Below are 19,539 nucleotides of genomic sequence, written 5' to 3'. Positions count from 1 at the left end.
ATACGGCCCGGGGGCCGGAGGTTCCCCACCCCTGCTTTAATCCCTGGGGAAAAATCGATATGATCATCTCATCAATATGAGTGACAGCAGTAATAGTAAAAAGCAATAAAGAACAGGAGAGGGGTGTCAAATCAAATAAGTAAGGAGTACGTTTTGACACAAGCGGGGCCTGTTAGAATGGATATAAGCTTAAGCAGTGGCGTTTTTATATGTACAAAAGTGGTGGGGCACAAAAAACTTAGATGTCTATATATAAGCTTCTGCAGTGAGGTTCATGGCTGGTGAGGCTCTGACTCTTCAGGTTTACAAATATTATATTTTGACCTAAATCAAAATATCATATTATTTTCAAAAGCTTTTTTTGTCTGATGCTTCAATTAATTTTAAACAGACAGTTCAACAAAAGTATACCCAAAAAATGTAATTGTATCATTTAAATATTGAATTGTTCTCTCTTAGTAAGATCCCATTTTCAATCAAATTGCAGTCTTACCTTGACATGAAGATGAAGTCCATTTGCCTATCCTTCTGGACAAAAATCTCTATTACTTTTTTGTAAAAGTCCTCCTTATGTTCTTGTAGTTTCAAAAGTCTATCATAAATCTGATCTAATCAATAGATTTATGATTCGAAAATTATAAAAGTAGGGTAGACATGTGGATATTATCCGGCTGAACAAAACGTGCATTTATCTAACAGGTTTGTTTCCCACAGATCTTATTTTGAGCTATTTTCTAAAATCCTATGGAGAAATATCATTGCTTTTTGTGGAGGGAAGCCATGCGCAGTTTATTTCCGGGTTTTAGGACGCGTCACTGCAGCTCTCTCGTCTCCTCTTCACACACCACACTTTTCGCGGCACACGTACTTACAGCCAATCAGCTCTGAATTATGTGAGATGACGTATGGTGGGGATGGCAGCACTATGCCCCTATGGTCATTATTTTTTTGCCACACACATTAAATAGGACAATACTCTGAGCATGCGCAGTGTAGTTTTTACAGTCACCATTGACTTAAACAGGGAGAGGGAGGGGCAGGATCGGGTTTTGTCCCACATGGCTCAAAACAGCTCAATAGGCACACACTGTAGACACTAATTAGAAGAACACAGACTAAAACAGCAATGTACAGACGAATCAGATGAATAAACATGATCTTAAAATATATTTTATATTTTTTTTAATTTATCTTTTGCATTTTTTTGTAATCATTACTTTTAATACTTTCTGCTGACACTAGGTGGGGCTGTGCCCCACCTGCCCCTAATGACCAGTCGCCACTGAGCTTAAGACAAATCCAGCCAGAAAGATGTAGCGAGAAGAGAAAAACAAAGAGAAGAACAAGTGGACGAGAGAATAGAAAGCAGTGATGGCAACAAAGGGAGACTCTGCGGCAGTGACATCACTTTTTCTGTCCCCAAGAGGCCACACATTGTCTCACACAAAGTCACAAGCACTCAAAGTCACAAGAACATCATACAAACCAAATTCCACACAAATGCATGCTCACACACCTGTTATGGTGCGTTTCCACTGCAGCGGGTAGCTCGCTTTAAGCGTGCCGAGCCGTGCGGGGCCCGTTTTTGGTTGCGTTTCCACTTGGCCTAGTTTTGGCCCGGGCTACTTTTTCACCTTTTTTCTGGCCCGACTAAATCGTGGTTCTAGGGCCAGGAACAACCAGGCTGAGTATGCTAAACTAGAGAGAGAATCGCTGGCAAGGGGGCTACAACAAGATGAACATATTTGACCGTGATTTAATTGTAATACACGTTTCAAAATGATGCCGAAGTAACAACATACTGATACCGGTTAGTAAAAACCATGAATTAATGCTTTGACAAGTCTGCAGACAGACGGCAGGCGAAAAACCCTTTTAAAATGCGTGTTTTCTAAATGTAGCTTGGCTAAGCTAACATTATATATGCTCCGACCGTCCACACTCACAACGGACTATACAGACATAAATAAACCAGCGACTGTATTCGCCATGACACAGGCAGTCTGTGGTTTGTACTTGTTTAACTTTTGTCTAGTTTCTGAACAGATATGAGGAGCTGTGAGCTCTGAGTGCTAAGAGCTAACGGCTGTGTTGTTTTTCTGGGGCGCTCATTGAAGATGACGTCACGGCTCCGCCTACACTGCGTTACTAGTGGCGCGTTTCCACTGCAGCGGGGTAGCCCCGTTTAAGCGTCCCTAAGCGTCCTCGCTCTGGCCTCGGGCTGCCTCGCTGGCCGGCCCAGGCCGTGGCGCATTTCCATTACAGTTTAGGACCTGGGGTAGCAACGCAGTGTAGGCGGGGCGATCGGCTTTGTTTTTGTTCACATTTCGAGTTGTTCCGTCAAGCTCCCGCTGGATTTGATCATCCCCAATGAGATGTAGGAACGTCGTCACCTCCTCGGTCGACCACGGTGTGCTTTTCTTATTAGACGTAGCCATTTTTGTAGCTCATCCGTTTACAAAATGATGTGTATAAAAATGCTGCAAGCTTGCTTCTAGATATATATGCGACGCTAGGGATGAACTCGCGCGCAATCTTGTGACGATTCTCTCTGACCAATCAGCAGTCGAGAGTGTTGACGTCACTAGTTCAGCCCTGGCCCTGGTCTGAGGGAACCACGATTTTATGAGGCCGGAAAAAGAGGGAAAAAGTACCCGCTGGCCGGTACTAGGCTATATGGAAACGCCACCAAAAACCGGCCTGGCCGCTTGAGGACGGTTAAGGACGCTTAAACGGGGCTACCCGCTGCAGTGGAAACGCGCCATAACTGTAATGGAAGCGCAGCATTAAAGTGAGCCGGGCCTAATAAGGCCTAACCAAACCGAGCGAGGCCGAGAAGGCCTGCAGTGGAAACGCGCCAATAGATATCTTAACATTCTTGTCTTAACACTTATTTTGGGTTATTTAGTGTGCACTGCAAAGCTGCAAATTATGTTTTAAGTTTCAGTAACACGTGGTGGTGCTTATCAATATCTAAAACATTTCCATAACAGGTCCTGAACTCCAAATGCCTACAGAGATGTAGAAGTCCTACATTTTTGCACATTGGCACTGATTATTTGTCCCAATGATAAGTCCCTTACACAATCTTGGTATTAAAGCCGAGGGTAACACTGTTTTGTTTGAGCGTGTACATGCAATCCCTACTCTCTCTCTAGTTGTTCAAAGTGAATGTCCCTCTACACAGTGATGTATGGCACTTGCTCCACTGTAATGAAGTTTGAAGAAAACGTGCACAATGTTTTTACACTGATTAATGGAGGGACTGAATGAAACCATTACAGCCTAGCTTTCTACTTTACATATATCAGTTTTTTTAATCTGTCAGTTCTCTGGTTAAGCAGTTTTTATCAGTCTGTCAGACTCTCAATCAATCCATCAATCACATTAGACTTCAGTACATCAGTTGTAAATGTGACTATATCTGCAGAGGCTGGTTACTAGAAGATTTGATGGAGTAGGCCGTAGGGTCTGCCTGCCAGTCACCAGGATTAGCGGTGACAACAAGGCCCGGAAACAACAAGTATGACAGATTGGCCTCCCACAGTCCGCTGGCTGACCGGGGACAAATAATTTGGGGCAAGGAACAAAGACTGGAAACTATCTTGTCGGCTCAGTGGGACTTCAAGGTCCTTTAAGCCAAATACTATTAGTAGATTTAGGATTGGCTAGAGAGGGGCCCAAGTATCTGATGGCCACTTCACAGAGGAAAAGTAATTGAGGAAGAAACGGGAAGTATGTAAAGAAATAATGGTTGGATAAGGTTAATGTGTGTGGGAAAGGCAGCACTGAGGAAAGCACAGTAGGCCTTGTATCTAGAGAGACCAGCACAAAAATACACCAGTTTACCCTTGGGGGGGAATAATCCTGCTTCTAAAGAACAGGGAGGGCTGGAGAGACCCAGTGGAAACTAGTGATCCCACAGAGACACTAATGCCCCGGCCACACAAGGACGAAAACGGTCGTTTGCGTTACTGTTTAGTGTCATATAGACCGTTCAGCCACACGAGGACGACCGAATACGGCACTAAACGACTGCGTAAACGATAACGGGTCCCAAGGTGGATAGAACGCCATACGCAACGCTCTGGGGGGTCCAACGGCTCCATGTGTACGCCCTATACGATAATTTTCTGATAATGATGAGGCAATAGCCCCGCCTCTCCCCACCTCTGCTGCTCACCCCCGCGTCAAAGTAAACTGCACACTGAATTCAGATTATATATCTTTCTCTCGATATGGACCTAAACGCGAGTGAAGTCTAATCTGACAGGACGGAGACACGCAGCTCCGCTTACCTGCAGCTCCTCCCGCTGTGATGCGGCGGTGAACGGAGTAAAACACACACTTCAAGTCCGATTATCACCCTTATCTATTTTAATTACCTCTCAAACTACCTAAACTAGATATGTTTATTTTTACTGTCGGCCGGGTCACTCATTACTGGATCAGCTGCTGCATGAAACAGACACTGACGCTGTCCGAAGAGAGGGAGGAAAAAGAGAGGCTCCGTGTATTTTATTATTATAATATATAGATTCGTTATTCATTTGTTTTAAAGCTCAATAAATAACAAAGAAGACCTTTGACCGGCACTTTTATAATTTTGTCGGAAGATTTAAACTTTAATACACGTTGACTGGCGAAAAACTCTGCCCGGTTCCCTCGGCCCCCACCGCGGAGAATAAACAGAAGGGCAACCATGACAACCATGCTTCTTCGCTGCTTTTGTGGAGGAAGTTACAGCGCCACGTACAGGCTCCTGCATATGTACTGCAGCTTCTCCAGCGGTTGGAGCTAAACGGAGCGGTCTCGTGTGGGCAGACACTATCCAGATAACTATTGCGTGTGGACGGAAGCTTGTTTGTGATTGCGTTTGCGTTAATCCTATGCGTTTTAGCCGTTTTCGTCCTCGTGTGGCCGGGGTCTAAGAGAAGAGAAAGAGAATGGTAGACTAAAATAGAAGATGAGGGATGAGGCAAGATGGTCAGATTACTTGAAATGTGTTTATGTTTGTCAGAAGTATAGACACACATGCTCAACCACAAAGACAAACCTCCCGTCTGGTAAGGGCAGCGGCCTTGTCAGTATTTCTCACCTTCTCATATTACAGAACAACATGCATTGTCCCTACCAGTCCCCTGGGTCTGCTCAGCCATCACTTACCCTCCATGGGAGTGTTGCTGTCTGGCCGGTTGGCGAAAACCACATCCACATAGTCAAGTTGCATCCTCTGGAGGGAGCCCTTTAAACCTAAGGGAATATGTAGAGAAAGAAGAAAATGGTCAATAGGAATTATGAGCATCGAGCATATTTTTTGTAGTGCTGGCATAGATTTGTTATCAACCAAAACGTTAACAACGTCGATAAATATTCCTTGTTTTCAAAAGGTTAATTTACCCACATTCAAATACTGATTTGACATATCCCATACAAGTAACATCCTTGAAAACTTCTACTGATACCAGGTGACTAAGGATAATTATTTTAGTGTCATGCAGACATGTTAACAAGTATACAATTATCCTCGATTTTAAGGGGAAGAGTGATAATACCAATGTTCATCATCTCCTTGTGATTTATTTGACAATGTTATGTAGAAATAGGAATAACTGCACACTCAAATTTGATTGTTTGCCGTATGCTTGATTAAAAAGCAACTGCAACTAGCAATTGTTATTTAAAAACACCGTGTCATTTTAATTATTCAAGCAGTAATTTTGATGTTCTGTCGTTCATTACAACATGCCATCAGGTAAAAGGAAAAATAGGGTGAGTCAGATCCTGGGGGATTAAGAGCCATCATGCTCATGAACATGGCAAAGTGACAGTTGACCACATGTGACTCAAGCCCCCCCCATCTGGATCTGGCCTGGCACATCTCATGATCCAACTCACATAGGAATCTGAACCGTCTGGTTTACTTAGTAGGAGTATTGGACTAACATTTGTCAAACAACTAAATAATAATCTACGGCCGATCAAGTGACAAATCAAGCTGTTCAAATCAAATCTAATATAAGACTACATTTTGCACTTGTTTATGAGGAAGAAAAGTCTCCCAGTTTGAAATACTATGTGATGATTCAAAATATGTGCAGTTGCTATTCCACACGAGTTAGGCTTTATGGTCATACAACGTTAAGCTGTTATTAAGGGGGAGGATAAGCACATTTGTTCAATAGACCTTTTTCAAAGCATATATCTTGACTAGAAGCAGGAAAGCAAAGGTAAAGGTAATATAATTAAAACGGTGAAACTGGCACAATGCTAAAGCTCTCATGACGTCCACTTTTAGCCACAGTGGCCGAGGCAAAAGTTACATAGTCTCAATTTAATCGTTTGGACTCTTTTGTGACAAAGTAAATGTCGCTGACCCACTTAACAATAAACAAGAATTATCTACGGTTATGAAGTGCAAATTCAAATTTTGATCATTTTCTTGTCCTAATAAAAAAAATCTATATAAACGGTTTTAAAATATAGAAATAGTAGAACTGCCCTGATTAATGTTCTTATTTTGTTTTTACCCTTTTTCAACAGCTACAATATAACAAATATTCACAATTACAATATATAAGGTTAATTAGTATCAAGCTCAGTGCACACAATTATATCCTTTTAAGAAGATGTATGTGGAGAAAGCCTTGCATCTGTGCAAACTTTGATCCTTCTCGCATAAATTATTTGTTTTGACAGGTGGCGGCAAAACCAAACAACTCAAAGCTGAGAGGATAATAAGAAAACGAGGGCTCTGCTTTCAGTATTAGTTGGAGGTGAAATACTGTATATTAGGGGGAGGTTAGGAGATGGCAGCACTGTATTGTGAGCAGATAAATCCCCATTCACACACAGAGAAAACCAGATTAAAGATGAGAAGCAAAGCAAGAGACTGTCGCAAAGGAAGAAAGCAGAGTAATAGAAGCCAGGCAAAATACACCCGGGGCTCTTGAGTTTGTGTGAGTGTTTTAGGCAGATTAGTTCCAGAGGCTTCATCGTTTGACGCTAATTCCCATCTGAAAATTGCTCTGCGGACTGCCGCTCTAACCAACACACTCTCACTCCCTAAGCGTCCAGGAGCGACGTTTGGTCAGTGTCCGTGGCGTCCAGTTGTGACGCTCCTAGGCTCCTTCAGCTTCATAAAGGGACGCAAATAGCTTTCAACTGATTGCAATGTATTCCCATCTGCGGTGGGATTTGACGCTCATGGAAGCACGGCATTCGTTTGTGTCGGCTGCCCTTAAAGGCAATGTGAGCGTCCATTCCCATTGGATAACGGAGAATTGTACACCCGGAAGTAAGTATTCCTCTTACTGTCGATTGATTTTACAGTGATATCTGCTCTACTCATCGACTAAAAAACACCAGATTATCCTTGTTAATTACACAACATTGATTGGTTTAAATTGTGTGCAATGCTTTTGTATTTTCCCCCTTCGATTCGGAGAAACAAATATGTTTTCGGAGTAAAGGATGGCAGAAGACACTACACTACCCAGAATCCCCAGCTATCGTTTGGACTACACCATGTGCTCTGTTTGACAAACCCCGTTTTTTTTCACCATTCCTTCCAATGGCTGGCGTCTATGTCACGTGATCTTCAAATTTCTCCTGCAGAAAAAGAAACATGGCCGAACTTCGTTTTATTCTCGGTGGAAAATGCCTATTTTAAAGTTAGTTTGGCCATTAAATGCGTTTTGATGTCATTTGATGCGAGAAATATGAGTTGTTATTTCAGATTATGTGTGCAGTGGATGTACATGATCTTTAGTTTGCTAGTTATTACGAAGATTACTTCAGGAAATCGCGACGTTTTCATTGTTACCAAGGTGGTTGCTAGGGACGCTGCTATCGATATTATTTCTGTTATGTTGTGTAACTGTTTAATGGTGTTATCTTTATTGCTACCCCCTTCCCCGTCAATGTATAGTGTTGGTCCACAGCGCAAACATATTAGTTTAACAAAATCCGCATCTAAAGATAGCCTACGTTATTTTCCCCTGTGCAATTTCAGTCTCACATCTCACAGCACATCGTCATTAACAAATACCGGAAACAGACCGAAAACATTAAAAAAAATAAACTTTATTCCGAGTGTGCTTGCTTTTCTCTTTGAAAGTCATCACATAACGGCATTGTAATACACGGTTCGGCTGCATTAAATATTACATATCTGCCGTAGTTCTGTATTTATAGAGCCCTGATGAGAAGACTTATAGACAAACATGAGGAACTGAAAACGTGACGTGGATCATAAATATATCAGCCATTAAACAACATCTTACATTTCTTTTCACACAATACGTCTCCTTGCAGTATCAACACTAATTCGGCTGACTTTTATATTTGATCCAATTGGTAGATAGGCTGTATTTAGTTACACCATAAAGGTGCACAGCTGATATAAAGGGACACCTAGTGGTTAAAGCATGTTATTGAATTTCATTATTTTTATTATTAGATATTAATAGGATCCCTATAAAGTATATTCATTACTCGTTATTCTCTACTAATAGTTAATTAAAGACTGTATATAATGACTATTTTGCACATCCCTTTCAAGATTTCAAGATTTTCTAAGGTTTATTGACATATCATATAGGCCTACACAACTATGGTGTAGTTATGCATTGAATGAAAAACTTGGGTCGCAGGTTCCTCAATAGTGCATTACAAGACATCTATCAATATTTGTGCATACCTCCAGCAATGTTAACTATGTTGAAGCACTTGTTTTAACTGACATTGTACATAATGTATTATACTCTTATAAGATGTATGTAGATATTTCATCTCCGGCCTTGTCAGGTATTTAACAATCAATAAATAACGAACACAGAATTGTTAAATATAAAACACAGAATTTGTGTGATTATACTAAATGATTTACAAATAAACACCACTGCATATGTACAACTGTTACACATGCTGATGTAACGCAAATGTTCCAACTTGGGATCAATAAAGTATATCTTATCTTAAGCTGATCGATGGCTACTGCCATATTTGCAAAATTTGCCTCTGAACCTTGACAAGTGCATGTTTCAGGCTTATCAATTAATGTAATGTAATGTAATGTTATCAATTAACAACAGGGGTCACAAACATAAGACCAGCTGTTAAATAAAGCTCTTCTGACCTTAGCTGGCATGTGTGTATATATATATTAATGCTGCCCATTATGGGCACAAGCAATTTTCACCCATTTATTAATTATACGTTTTAAATTTGAGTGTTTCCTATCCCCTAAACCTCCAGGGATGTACACAGTTTAATACTGGCAACTTCTTATTATGGGAAATACGAAAACGTCTTTTAAAACTACAACTCCCAGTAGAGACGTGCCATAGATAGAGAACATGTTGTGAAACAGAATAGCCAGCATGTGTAGTTCTGGGGACGGGGTGGGGGAGGGGGGGACGCGGTGGACCCGTTCAAATCCAGTTTTGGACAGTCTGCCGTGGTTCCATCCCATTTCAAGTGCTGTTCGAGAATCGGCGTAACCCTCGGAGCACACTCTCCAATCACAGAGCTTGAGGACTATCACAGGGTTTGTCAAACAGAGCACATGGTGTAGTCCAAACGATAGCTGGGGATTCTGGGTAGTGTAGTGTCTTCTGCCATCCTTTACTCAGACAAAACATTTGTTTCTCCGAATCGAAGGGGAAAAATACAAAAGCATTGCACACAATTTAAACCAATCAATGTTGTGTAATTAACAAGGATAATCTGGTGTTTTTTAGTCGATGAGTAGTGCAGATATCACTGTAAAATCAATCGACAGTAAGAGGAATACTTACTTCCGGGTGTACAATTCTCCGTTATCCAATGGGAATGGACACTCACATTGCCTTTAAGGGCAGCCGACACAAACGAATGCCGTGCTTCCATGAGCGTCAAATCCCGCCGCAGATGGGAATACATTGCAATCAGTTGAAAGCTATTTGCGTCCTTTTATGACGCTGAAGGAGCCTAGGAGCGTCACAACTGGACGCCACGGACACTGACCAAACGTCGCTCCTGGACGCTTAGGGAGTGAGAGTGTGTTGCTCTAACCACTTATTCCTTCCCCTGTCATCTGCTCTTCCACGATCCCAGAAACACCCATTACATGGATCCTAATCTGAGCCTGCGCCGCCATCGCGAGCAGTTTCCGCTGTCTCCTGGATAAACTGGCGTTTTCAGGCTGTGAAGGAAGTCTATTTTTAGAACTGAGAAAAGATGATGAACAACAAAGATATTCTACTGGCATTCGGATTAAATTATACATTTAAATTATGTTTTCCAAAAAGTCTCTTTGAAATCTTGAAATTGTCAAGGAATATATTTGCCATGTGATGAAAAATGGTAAACACAAGTGATGTTTTCTGAAGAGACTTTGACGTTTTCTTAAGTGTTGATCTCTGATGCTATTTATCATTAAGTTTGACACCCTTTTATTTCTAGTAAATGTCACTTAACCAATCAAATGACTCATAGAGTTGCCTGTTTTGGGATGTACAACCAGTAGTGAAGTTAATGTTTAGCTCTGCCAAGTTATTACCATGAGATTTCTCTCATGGATGCTACCTATTATTGGGACTGGCTTTATCTAATTGGTGGAACCACATTTCCTTCGATTTTAAAATCTGTACCCTTCTTCTCCAGCCTTTCCTAAGTATATTTCCCCTTGTCTTGTTTTGGGGAAGGTTGCAGAGGCTGTGGTGAATGTTAATAACGTGAGAAGCTGAGTCACTGCAGGATGTGCATTGCGCTGTGGACCGGATGGCCAGTTGTTAGGGAAGTGTGGCGGAGTGGGCCAATGGGATGAGAGAGGTATTAAAAAAGCTGGAGCAAGGCCATACTTCTTCTAAAAGAGGGTTTGGTGATGATAGATAGCTTGTTGTACACTTGGATAAAAAACACACACACCTGTTACGGTATTACAACTGAAAAGACAACAGTCTGTTGAGGTTTGATGTACTATTGGCTATAAATTAAAAACATTCTGCCCGGTGTTGATGCTGACAAAAATGAAAGAGCAGAAAGAAGTCCCAGACAGGAAAAAGGGAGGGAAAGATGAAGGAGAGAGATTCCAGGAGTGCAGCAGGTCTCAGAGTGATGGGGTGATGTGAAGGACAAAGCAGCAGAGTGGAAATCGACTTGTTACCTTCAATGATGTGCTTTCTGTTGAGGCCTCTTTCTGTCTCTGCTCTGCAACAGGAGGGAAGGATGTGCATGTCAGAACACATATATACACACACACACACACACACACACACACACACACACACATCTATGCACATACACACAGTTCTCATGAATTGAAGCAGATCATTAAGCATGCAAAACCAGAGCCTGCATAATAAACTACCCACAAACCGCTGAGGAGAAATACACCCACTCGACACTTTGCAGTGTGCCCGCAGCTATAGAACAAACTGTGCGCCGTGTCTTTGCAGCCGGCCAACACGACGCTTGTTGTCACTGTCTGTCCCGGTCGCCAGGGATTTGCCAATGACCTCCCAGTTGGGCTTTGGTGATTTGCATGCAAGAAATATATTAAGTCAACAACAACTGGAAATGTAGTTGAATATAGAGCTTGTATATGCAGTGCTGTAAAAATTACGTTTCTTAAGTACTTTATGTAGTACAGGTAGTTAACTTGATTAATTTAATTTATATTTGAACATTACATTACATTACATTTAGCTGACGCTTTTATCCAAAGCGACTTACAATTACCAATCACAGGGACATTCTCCCTGGAGTAACTAAGGACTAAGTGCCTTACTCAAGGGCACACTAGTGGTGGTGTTCCTGGCAGGATTTGAACTCACAACCTTCCGATCTTCAGCCTCACTATCCATTGGACCACCACCATCCATATAACTATGAACACTTATTCCAATAACGCATATAGAATTCTAACTTAATTAAATCTTTGTTTCTTGCTTCCTAGTATTTTGTAAAAGCCAAACAGTATGCTTAAGTCAGATAAGACATAACTAAACATTTTACTTCAAGAACAATATTGTATTTGTAGTAAGTATTCATAGTACAGTATGTGAGTTTTTAGCACCACTAGACTGACACCAAAAAAGTCCTCTTTCAGGTAAATATTTATAGCACTCTGAAGGAAGTAATTCAGTAATTTTGATGCATATAATACTGTGTTTTCACCAAACAACAGTCCTGAATGCAGTGCCTTTACTTGTTAGAAGACTATTGTGGTCTTTTTACATTTACTTTAACCTGTTTTTATTGATATTGAGGCTACTTTTGTGCAGTGTAACAAGCTGTAAACACAAAAACTAATATCACCTAAAACGTTGTAATGTTATCTATGTGATGTTAGCAAGCAATTGCCTATTTACTCATCCACTCAATATGGAACCACATTAGCATTAATTTAGACTTGTGCTTCTTGCCGCCTAACAAATGTAAATCCAATATTTAGTCTCCTTTTAGATTTGTTTTAGTCTCCAACAACTCCTGAGGGAAATATCTTGCTCTGTGGCTGCGTAATGCTCCAATACATTCACTAGCTATAGTTGCCAACTTTTTCTGTCTGACATGTAGCGCTGAGTATATCAGTTTCTGTGGATTTATAAAGTCGTGCTTAAAACACCTAAAGTTTATCTAAAAATAAGGCTGATAAGTTTGGTGAGAGTCAACCGACATGTTGGGCCATACAACAAGTGATTTGTCAGTAGCACCACCTGCTTTGACTTCCCTTTCAGATTTCCCCATGCCTGCTTTCCCTTTTTCTACTTAATTATTTTCATTTATTTCTGCTCCAGTGTCTCTCTTTTCTCAGTTGCCTGCCATTTGTCTTGTTCTTGCTTCAAATCACACTTTCTCTTCCCGCCTCCCGCCTTCCTGTGGTGTTCCAGCCTGCCTGGGTTATAATAATGTGGTGCAGAACCAAAAACATGCTGTCCTCCTCCGTGTCATCATGTCTTCTTCTGTGCAAAAGTGTCGGGAAGTGCAATGGAGAATAAAGTGTGCAAATGTCTACTGTATGTTTGGGTGATGAAATGCTTGACAGGCCTCTCTGGCAGACTCACAGCTCGCTAAACGGGGGGTTGAGTAGCTGTTCTGCAAATCCATCTGGTGTGGAGACTTCATACCTCGACAATAGACTGAGAGGATCAGCTTAAATTCAATGTACTGCTCCTGGGCCCTAATATACTGATTGACAAAATAGACAGAAAACCAGAAGAAGAGTGTGGTTAAACCTAGGTAGCTTTTACCTCATTTTGTACGCACCTGAAGACTTAATGTTACTAATGCATTTTGAGAACAGAATAGTTCATTATGACAGAAGAAGCATATATGACAGTTTGATAAAAAGGCTGAGGAAGGGTATGAAGTGAAGCAAGAAGGGCTGAGAACACGGCCACGTTTAAGTCTGTACGTGTGTGTATGTTGAGTGTTTCCTCCCTGTTTGTTTGCCTGTGGGTTTTCCAAAATGCCCGATGCCTGCCATGTCAAACTCTGTCAAATGTTTTAATCTGTAGCCTGTTCATGGTGAGATAGCCCAAGCATCTGAGAGAAAACTGCCCATGCTGGATGCCATACACTCACTTCCATGCACACACACTTACTTTCCTCCCCAGTAGAGCTTCGTTGTGATAACCAGGCTGGATCTCCTGAGAGGATGACAGACACATCAAAAAGCCATCAAGTACTTTGAAGCTGTTGTCAAAAGGATGTGTGTGTGTCATCATGTCCATGCCTGAATGAGTGTTCTTCAGTGACCTTCTCTCCTGCTGTGTGAATTGGTAGATTATCAATCATGTAAATGATCAAGTATAAGAATCTCAGAGGGACTATTTTCTCTGCACTCTAATAAGAAAGCTCTCTCACTATTAAATTCTCCATGCTTGAATGATCAATAATTTACACAGATCCAGAGTTGAGTTGAGTTGATCCAGGCTGCGAGCTGTAACTGATTCTTCTCACTGCAATGTGGCAGTTTATGCAGTATAGATGTATGAAACTGATATGTTACGTGGTGCAGTGCAGTGACAAGCATATGCTTGACGTTGAACTGTAAGCAGCAGGCATAATGATATTTCATGCGGTTCACATTACATACAGAGATATCAGGGATTTAGTGCTTACAAAATCCCAGCTATTGGTGAGATTGATAATGTAGACATTCTCCACCTTCTACCCCCTCAAATGACCATGTGCACTGCTTGAAAGCATACAGGAACACATTTAGCATATGTATCTTGTAGAGAGACGCCATATGGCCAACATGGTTGGGTTCATATTCCTTGTTTTGGCTTAGGTCCTTCAATTTAATAAAGGGAAATGTTGATGCTTAAGTATTCCCCCGAGCAGACCCCCAAGTGATCCTTACATAAATACGAGAGATCAGGTAGATATTTATTTTTGATACACAAGGGCAAGTTATTTAAATCCATGCTAATAGAATGGCTACATGTTGGTTCGGTCAGTTGTTATACCACTATGGCCCGGACTGAAATATCTTAACAACTCGTGTATGGACTGGCTCAGAAGGAAGAGAATCCTAATAATGTTTGTGAATCCCTTTAGTGTCATTATCATTATCCAATACTTTAATGGTTTATTAACAAATTCCAACACAATTTATATTCACATGATCATAAGCTGTACTTTGTTTTTACTGCAAATTAGCATGTGTTAAAATGCTAAACACCAGACCTGTTATCATTTTAAAAGAGAATGCTTCATTTTAAATCACAAGCTAAACATTATGAGTGTAAGCATGCTAGAAGGTAGCTTGCTGGTCCAAAATGACAGTGTCACCATGTACAGAGAGAACCCTAGGGACATAATGTAGTTTTCTGGGTGGAAAGCTTCGAGAGAGCCCTGAACCTTAACCTCATCCAACGACTTTGGGAGAAATTGAAACACCAACTGTGTGCAATTCTTTAACACATCAGTGCATGAAGTCAGTACTGCTCTTGCAATGGGAATAAATCACTGCAGCCTCAGAACAGTGCATGCATATTTGGAATAAGATGCTAACGTATCGGCACATATTTCTTTAGCTTGTCTTACTTTTGGCTTATGTTGTGTGTACGCAGATACACAATGTTAACACATTCAGAACCTTAAGAGAGTGCATTTTACCTCCAGCATTTTTTCTTGATGATGTTTCCAAGGATTATCTCTGCTCTGTAAAGAAAAGAAGAGGAAATACACTATGAGAAAATGAGATTATTTCTAAGGTTGCCATTTTTTTCTAAGAGCATGTAAGTGTGACAGTTATCTGCCATGCATCTACAGCATGAATATTTGATTAAAAATCAGCAACACAGCAGATCAAGATAATAGATAAACGCCTGTATTGTAAGCCTGAATTTCCCCGGCAACCTTGAAATGAATATTCATGCGCATATAGCTACAGCCTGTCCCACATTATTCAGGAAGACAATGTCGAGGCTTATAGAGTTAGATTGAGCTGTGAACATAACGGAGAGCCTCCAGTGATGAATGAGATTATGCAAAGCCACCTTCATTTTTCCCTCCTCTTGTGAATATTTCCTGATCTGAGGCTAACATTGTAAACACCTTGTGTCCTAAAGCGATAAAGCGAGAAAATTGCTCGGTGGGTGTAAGATAGATAACAAATCACTCACTTCCCCCCGGAGTAGACTTCAGCTGTGTCAAACAGGTTGACCCCGCTCTCATAGGCGATAGTCATCAGCTGTTCTGCCACCTGATGCAGAAAAGAAAAGTGTTCCCCCCCATGGACTTTAGTGTGTTATACTAATTCATGAATGTAAATATCGACCAAAATAACATAAAACAAAGAATGTGCTAATAAAATTCCCTGAAGAAGCTGAGGGAGAGTTAATCTATTCTCCACTAAGATACATATCATCAGAAAATGTCTAAAATTGTTTCTCTCTCTCTCTTCCCGTTCTATCTGTCCTATCTCTATAATAGAGGCAAAAAAGGCACAGAGAAAATCCATAAAAAAAGAAAGAAAAGTTGTTTACTTCTCAATATATTTCCCCAGACTATTTTGTCCTAGTTCTTGTGCTTTCAGTTTATTCAGAGCCATAAACCGGAAGCCCAATTTAGCCATGATGACTTTCTCTTTTTGTTCACAGATTTAGTATTGGTGGGTTTGTTTGTGTGTGTGTGTGTGTGTGTGTGTGTGTGTGTGTGTGTGTGTGTGTGTGTGTGTGTGTGTGTGTGTGTGTGTGTGTGTGTGTGTGTGTGTGTGTGTGTGTGTGTGTGTGTGTGTGTGTGTGTGTGTGTGTGTGTGTGTGTGTGTGTGTGTGTGTGTGTGTGTGTGTGTGTGTGTGTGTGTGTCAGTTAGTCCCAGTGGTCATCAGGCAGTGATGAGCTGTCTCCAATTCAGTGGCTTACCCCTTCGAGGCCAGATCAAAGCTCTGGAAGAAGACTTCTGCTTAATAGCTTGTGACAGGGGACAATGTGACCTGACCATTTGGCCTTGGAAGAGCCAACAGGGACTTAACAGCATGCTGTGATATTGGGAAATTGATACTAGAATGATTACTGTGGTCTACTGACACTAATGCCATTTTACACCCAGAAACACTTAATGGCTCCCATAGGGGCTAAAGATTGGGGGGTGTTGTAATGTAGACTGTCATCAGAATTTGTGTTTGCAGGATCAAAAATAATGAGATCCAAGATCTGCTGATACAGTGACGGCTGAATGTTGGATTTGACGTAACATCTCACCTCATCAGAGATCTGACCTCCAAATGTTACCCATGTGCCTGCGGAAGGAAACATCAAAGTCAAAGTTTTGGAACAACAAACAAAAACATAAAATACCTTTGCATCACTCATAATCATGTTAGTTGTGCATTAATTAGTACTTTGACATTTTGGCATGGACAAAAAAAAAAGGGCCTGAATCCATCACAGTCAAATGTCAGGGTTGACTGTTGTTGAAAACATTTTCTCTGCTATATGAATTTGGAATGAGTAAGCTACTGAGCAGATGTCTGTGTGGTTATATTTAAAGAAACACGGCAGCAACTTGGGGTTTTTGTGTCTGCTTGTGAGGGTTTATAGTATGTGCATACATTATGGTTGTGTTAGTTTAAGTACAAAGACTCTTTTCTCCCTTCAAACAGCACAGGCTGAACACAGTTTTAGGTACACTATTATATTGTCTAGAGCTTCTGTTGAAAGATTCTGTAACATGCAGCTGGTTGTCATCTCCCACTAATACGCAATAATGCAGAAGCTGATGTTACATTTCTTAAAATAACTGCAGCAGAAGTACAGCAGCAGATACATTTTCTAAGAAGGCAATTGTTTAAAGTAAAAGAAAACTTTCAAATCATTATTAAATGCCCAATTACACTTTAAGTAAACTCTAAGTTCTATTTATTGACATTATCATAACAACATTTTAAAATGGTTTTACATTTTGGGAAATATATTGATTAACACCACCATTAATATGTAAGCCTAGCTCGAACCAGCAGCTGGAGCTTATCACAAAGACAGGAAGCAGGACAATTTGGAATTTCTACATTTTGATTCTTGCAAAGAAATAACAAAGATTAAACAAACTTTTTCCTTTAAATTAATGGATGGCAACATACTGCTTAATGTGCTAGAAATAAGTCTTTAAAAACAAATCACTACAGGGACAATTAACTAATTCACAGATGTTCCATCAGTTAGTATTTAAAGACACTGCATCATTTATTTTCTTTGTCAAGATATTTTGTCTTCAGAGATGCACCCCCATCAATAACTTAGTATACTGATAGAACACAGCAAACAAATGCACACCAACGTGCATGTAAGTGCACTGCAGTACACACACACACGCACGCACGCACGCACGCACGCACGCACGCACGCACGCACGCACGCACGCACGCACGCATGCACGCACACACACACACACACACACACACACACATACACACACACACACACACACACACACACAGTGAATAATTGACATCAAGATGAATGGGAGTTATTACCCTCTGCTGTGCAATCGATATGTGAGATAATTGAGCAACTTGTTTTCTAAAAACAGTGCTATTGATTAAATATTAAAAATATTTTCTTGCACTTGGATGCTTACGAAATCATTAGACATTTGGCTCTGATGCTAATTAAATGTACTCACCCAGCCCCAGACAGGAAACACGCAACCCAGATTTCCCCAGGTTCCTATGAAGAATAACAGACTCTGATTATAAAACAGCGATGTTTAGGCTCAAGATGTCATCAGTCAAATAAGATTGCAATTACTGCACTGCTGTATTTTGCTCTGGGCAAAGATGTTCTGCCTGAACAACGACAACATCTATTTTCTGTCCAACTTGAGAGACTGAAATGAAATGACAGCCATTTTGCTATTATGGAGCTAATAGTGTTTGCAAGGCGCATAATAATAACATCATATGTAGCGTGTCATGTTCGATTGAGAGGAGGATCACTAATGTGAGGGTGACCTTGTCACACCTGCATTCATGAATCAGAATGGAGGGATTACAGGAGGGAGGACATTTATTCCATCAATATGGATCGCACCTTCTCTGGTATAAGAGGACGTCCCTCTAAACACCCTGAAAAATATTCTACTCAACCGTAAAAATCCAATTACTGTTGCACTGAGTTTGGAACACTACTTTTGACAAGTGTTACCCTTGTTCCCCTCATCCCTCACTCAATTACCTCCTATATTCCGATGAGCCTTGTGCTGCCTAACAGCAGGGAGTACTTCTGTCCTTCGGCTTTTTACTGTTATTGGCATCCATTCTTGCTCTAGCACTAGAGATGTATCATATCAGGATTTCTCCACAGCTCCTCACACTTGTTTTTCCCTGCTATCCCTCTACCTATTAACTGTGGAATGGTACACCTCCTGATGTCTCCTTGATAACAGTTAATTTCCCTCTAGCTGATCTGTGGAAATGTAATAGAGCACTTTTGGCTCTCATTGACCCCATGGAAGATAAACTAAGAGAGAGTTCTTGCCACTCTTAACACGGAGTCTCAGCGCTCCACGTCACCCAGTTTCACAATCTGTGTCAAATCGTGCAACTGAGAGGGGAACTCAAGTGTTTAATGACATAAAACCGGCGATAACAGCAGATTATTCTCCTTACAGCCATCCACAGATGTCTTCCAACAGTGTAATGTCTGTGGACTGTGAAAGAAGAAGTGATGCGCCGCCCCGAGCCATCTGATCGAGGAAACATTTCGATGCAAAACCCTGTAACATTTGAGACACATTTGTCTGACAGAACCATCGAGGCCACATCGCAGAGCCACTATCCCAGGCCACACACTTCATCCCGAGAGAAGAATATGTCCAAATACTAATTTCTTGACACAGCAACAAGCCCTAATTACATTCTGTGACTTCTGCTTGGTTTTGCAGTCATGTAGTCATTACGACAAATAAGGACGGAAGAAATGCCAGCAGGGTTTTTCTCGTGCCTGATAACTGATGGCCTGCCCCATTGAGCTTAAGGCAGACAAATCCAAGCCTGTGCAATGTTACCATGCCCTCAGCCAATTCAATTAGGTGTTCAACATGGG

General features: G+C 41.0%; 1 protein-coding gene across 1 annotated transcript in view; it reads right to left on the bottom strand.

Annotated features, from left to right (window-relative positions):
- Positions 1-19,539, bottom strand: part of kcnab1b (potassium voltage-gated channel, shaker-related subfamily, beta member 1 b) — a 33,995-nt gene that overhangs the window by 6,185 nt on the left and 8,271 nt on the right. Inside the window, exons 3-9 of the mRNA XM_034196079.1 lie at positions 18,119-18,162; positions 16,699-16,736; positions 15,621-15,700; positions 15,112-15,156; positions 13,590-13,634; positions 11,150-11,193; positions 5,167-5,253 (exon numbers count right to left, since the gene is read on the bottom strand). Of these exons, the coding sequence (XP_034051970.1) occupies positions 5,167-5,253; positions 11,150-11,193; positions 13,590-13,634; positions 15,112-15,156; positions 15,621-15,700; positions 16,699-16,736; positions 18,119-18,162 (383 nt within the window). The remainder of the gene's footprint in view (positions 1-5,166; positions 5,254-11,149; positions 11,194-13,589; positions 13,635-15,111; positions 15,157-15,620; positions 15,701-16,698; positions 16,737-18,118; positions 18,163-19,539) is intronic.

The sequence above is a fragment of the Gymnodraco acuticeps genome, unplaced genomic scaffold, assembly GCF_902827175.1.
Source record: "Gymnodraco acuticeps unplaced genomic scaffold, fGymAcu1.1, whole genome shotgun sequence".
Taxonomy (NCBI): domain Eukaryota; kingdom Metazoa; phylum Chordata; class Actinopteri; order Perciformes; family Bathydraconidae; genus Gymnodraco; species Gymnodraco acuticeps.
The sequence above is the reverse complement of the archived record's forward strand: the minus strand, read 5'-3'. Positions and strand labels throughout refer to the sequence as shown.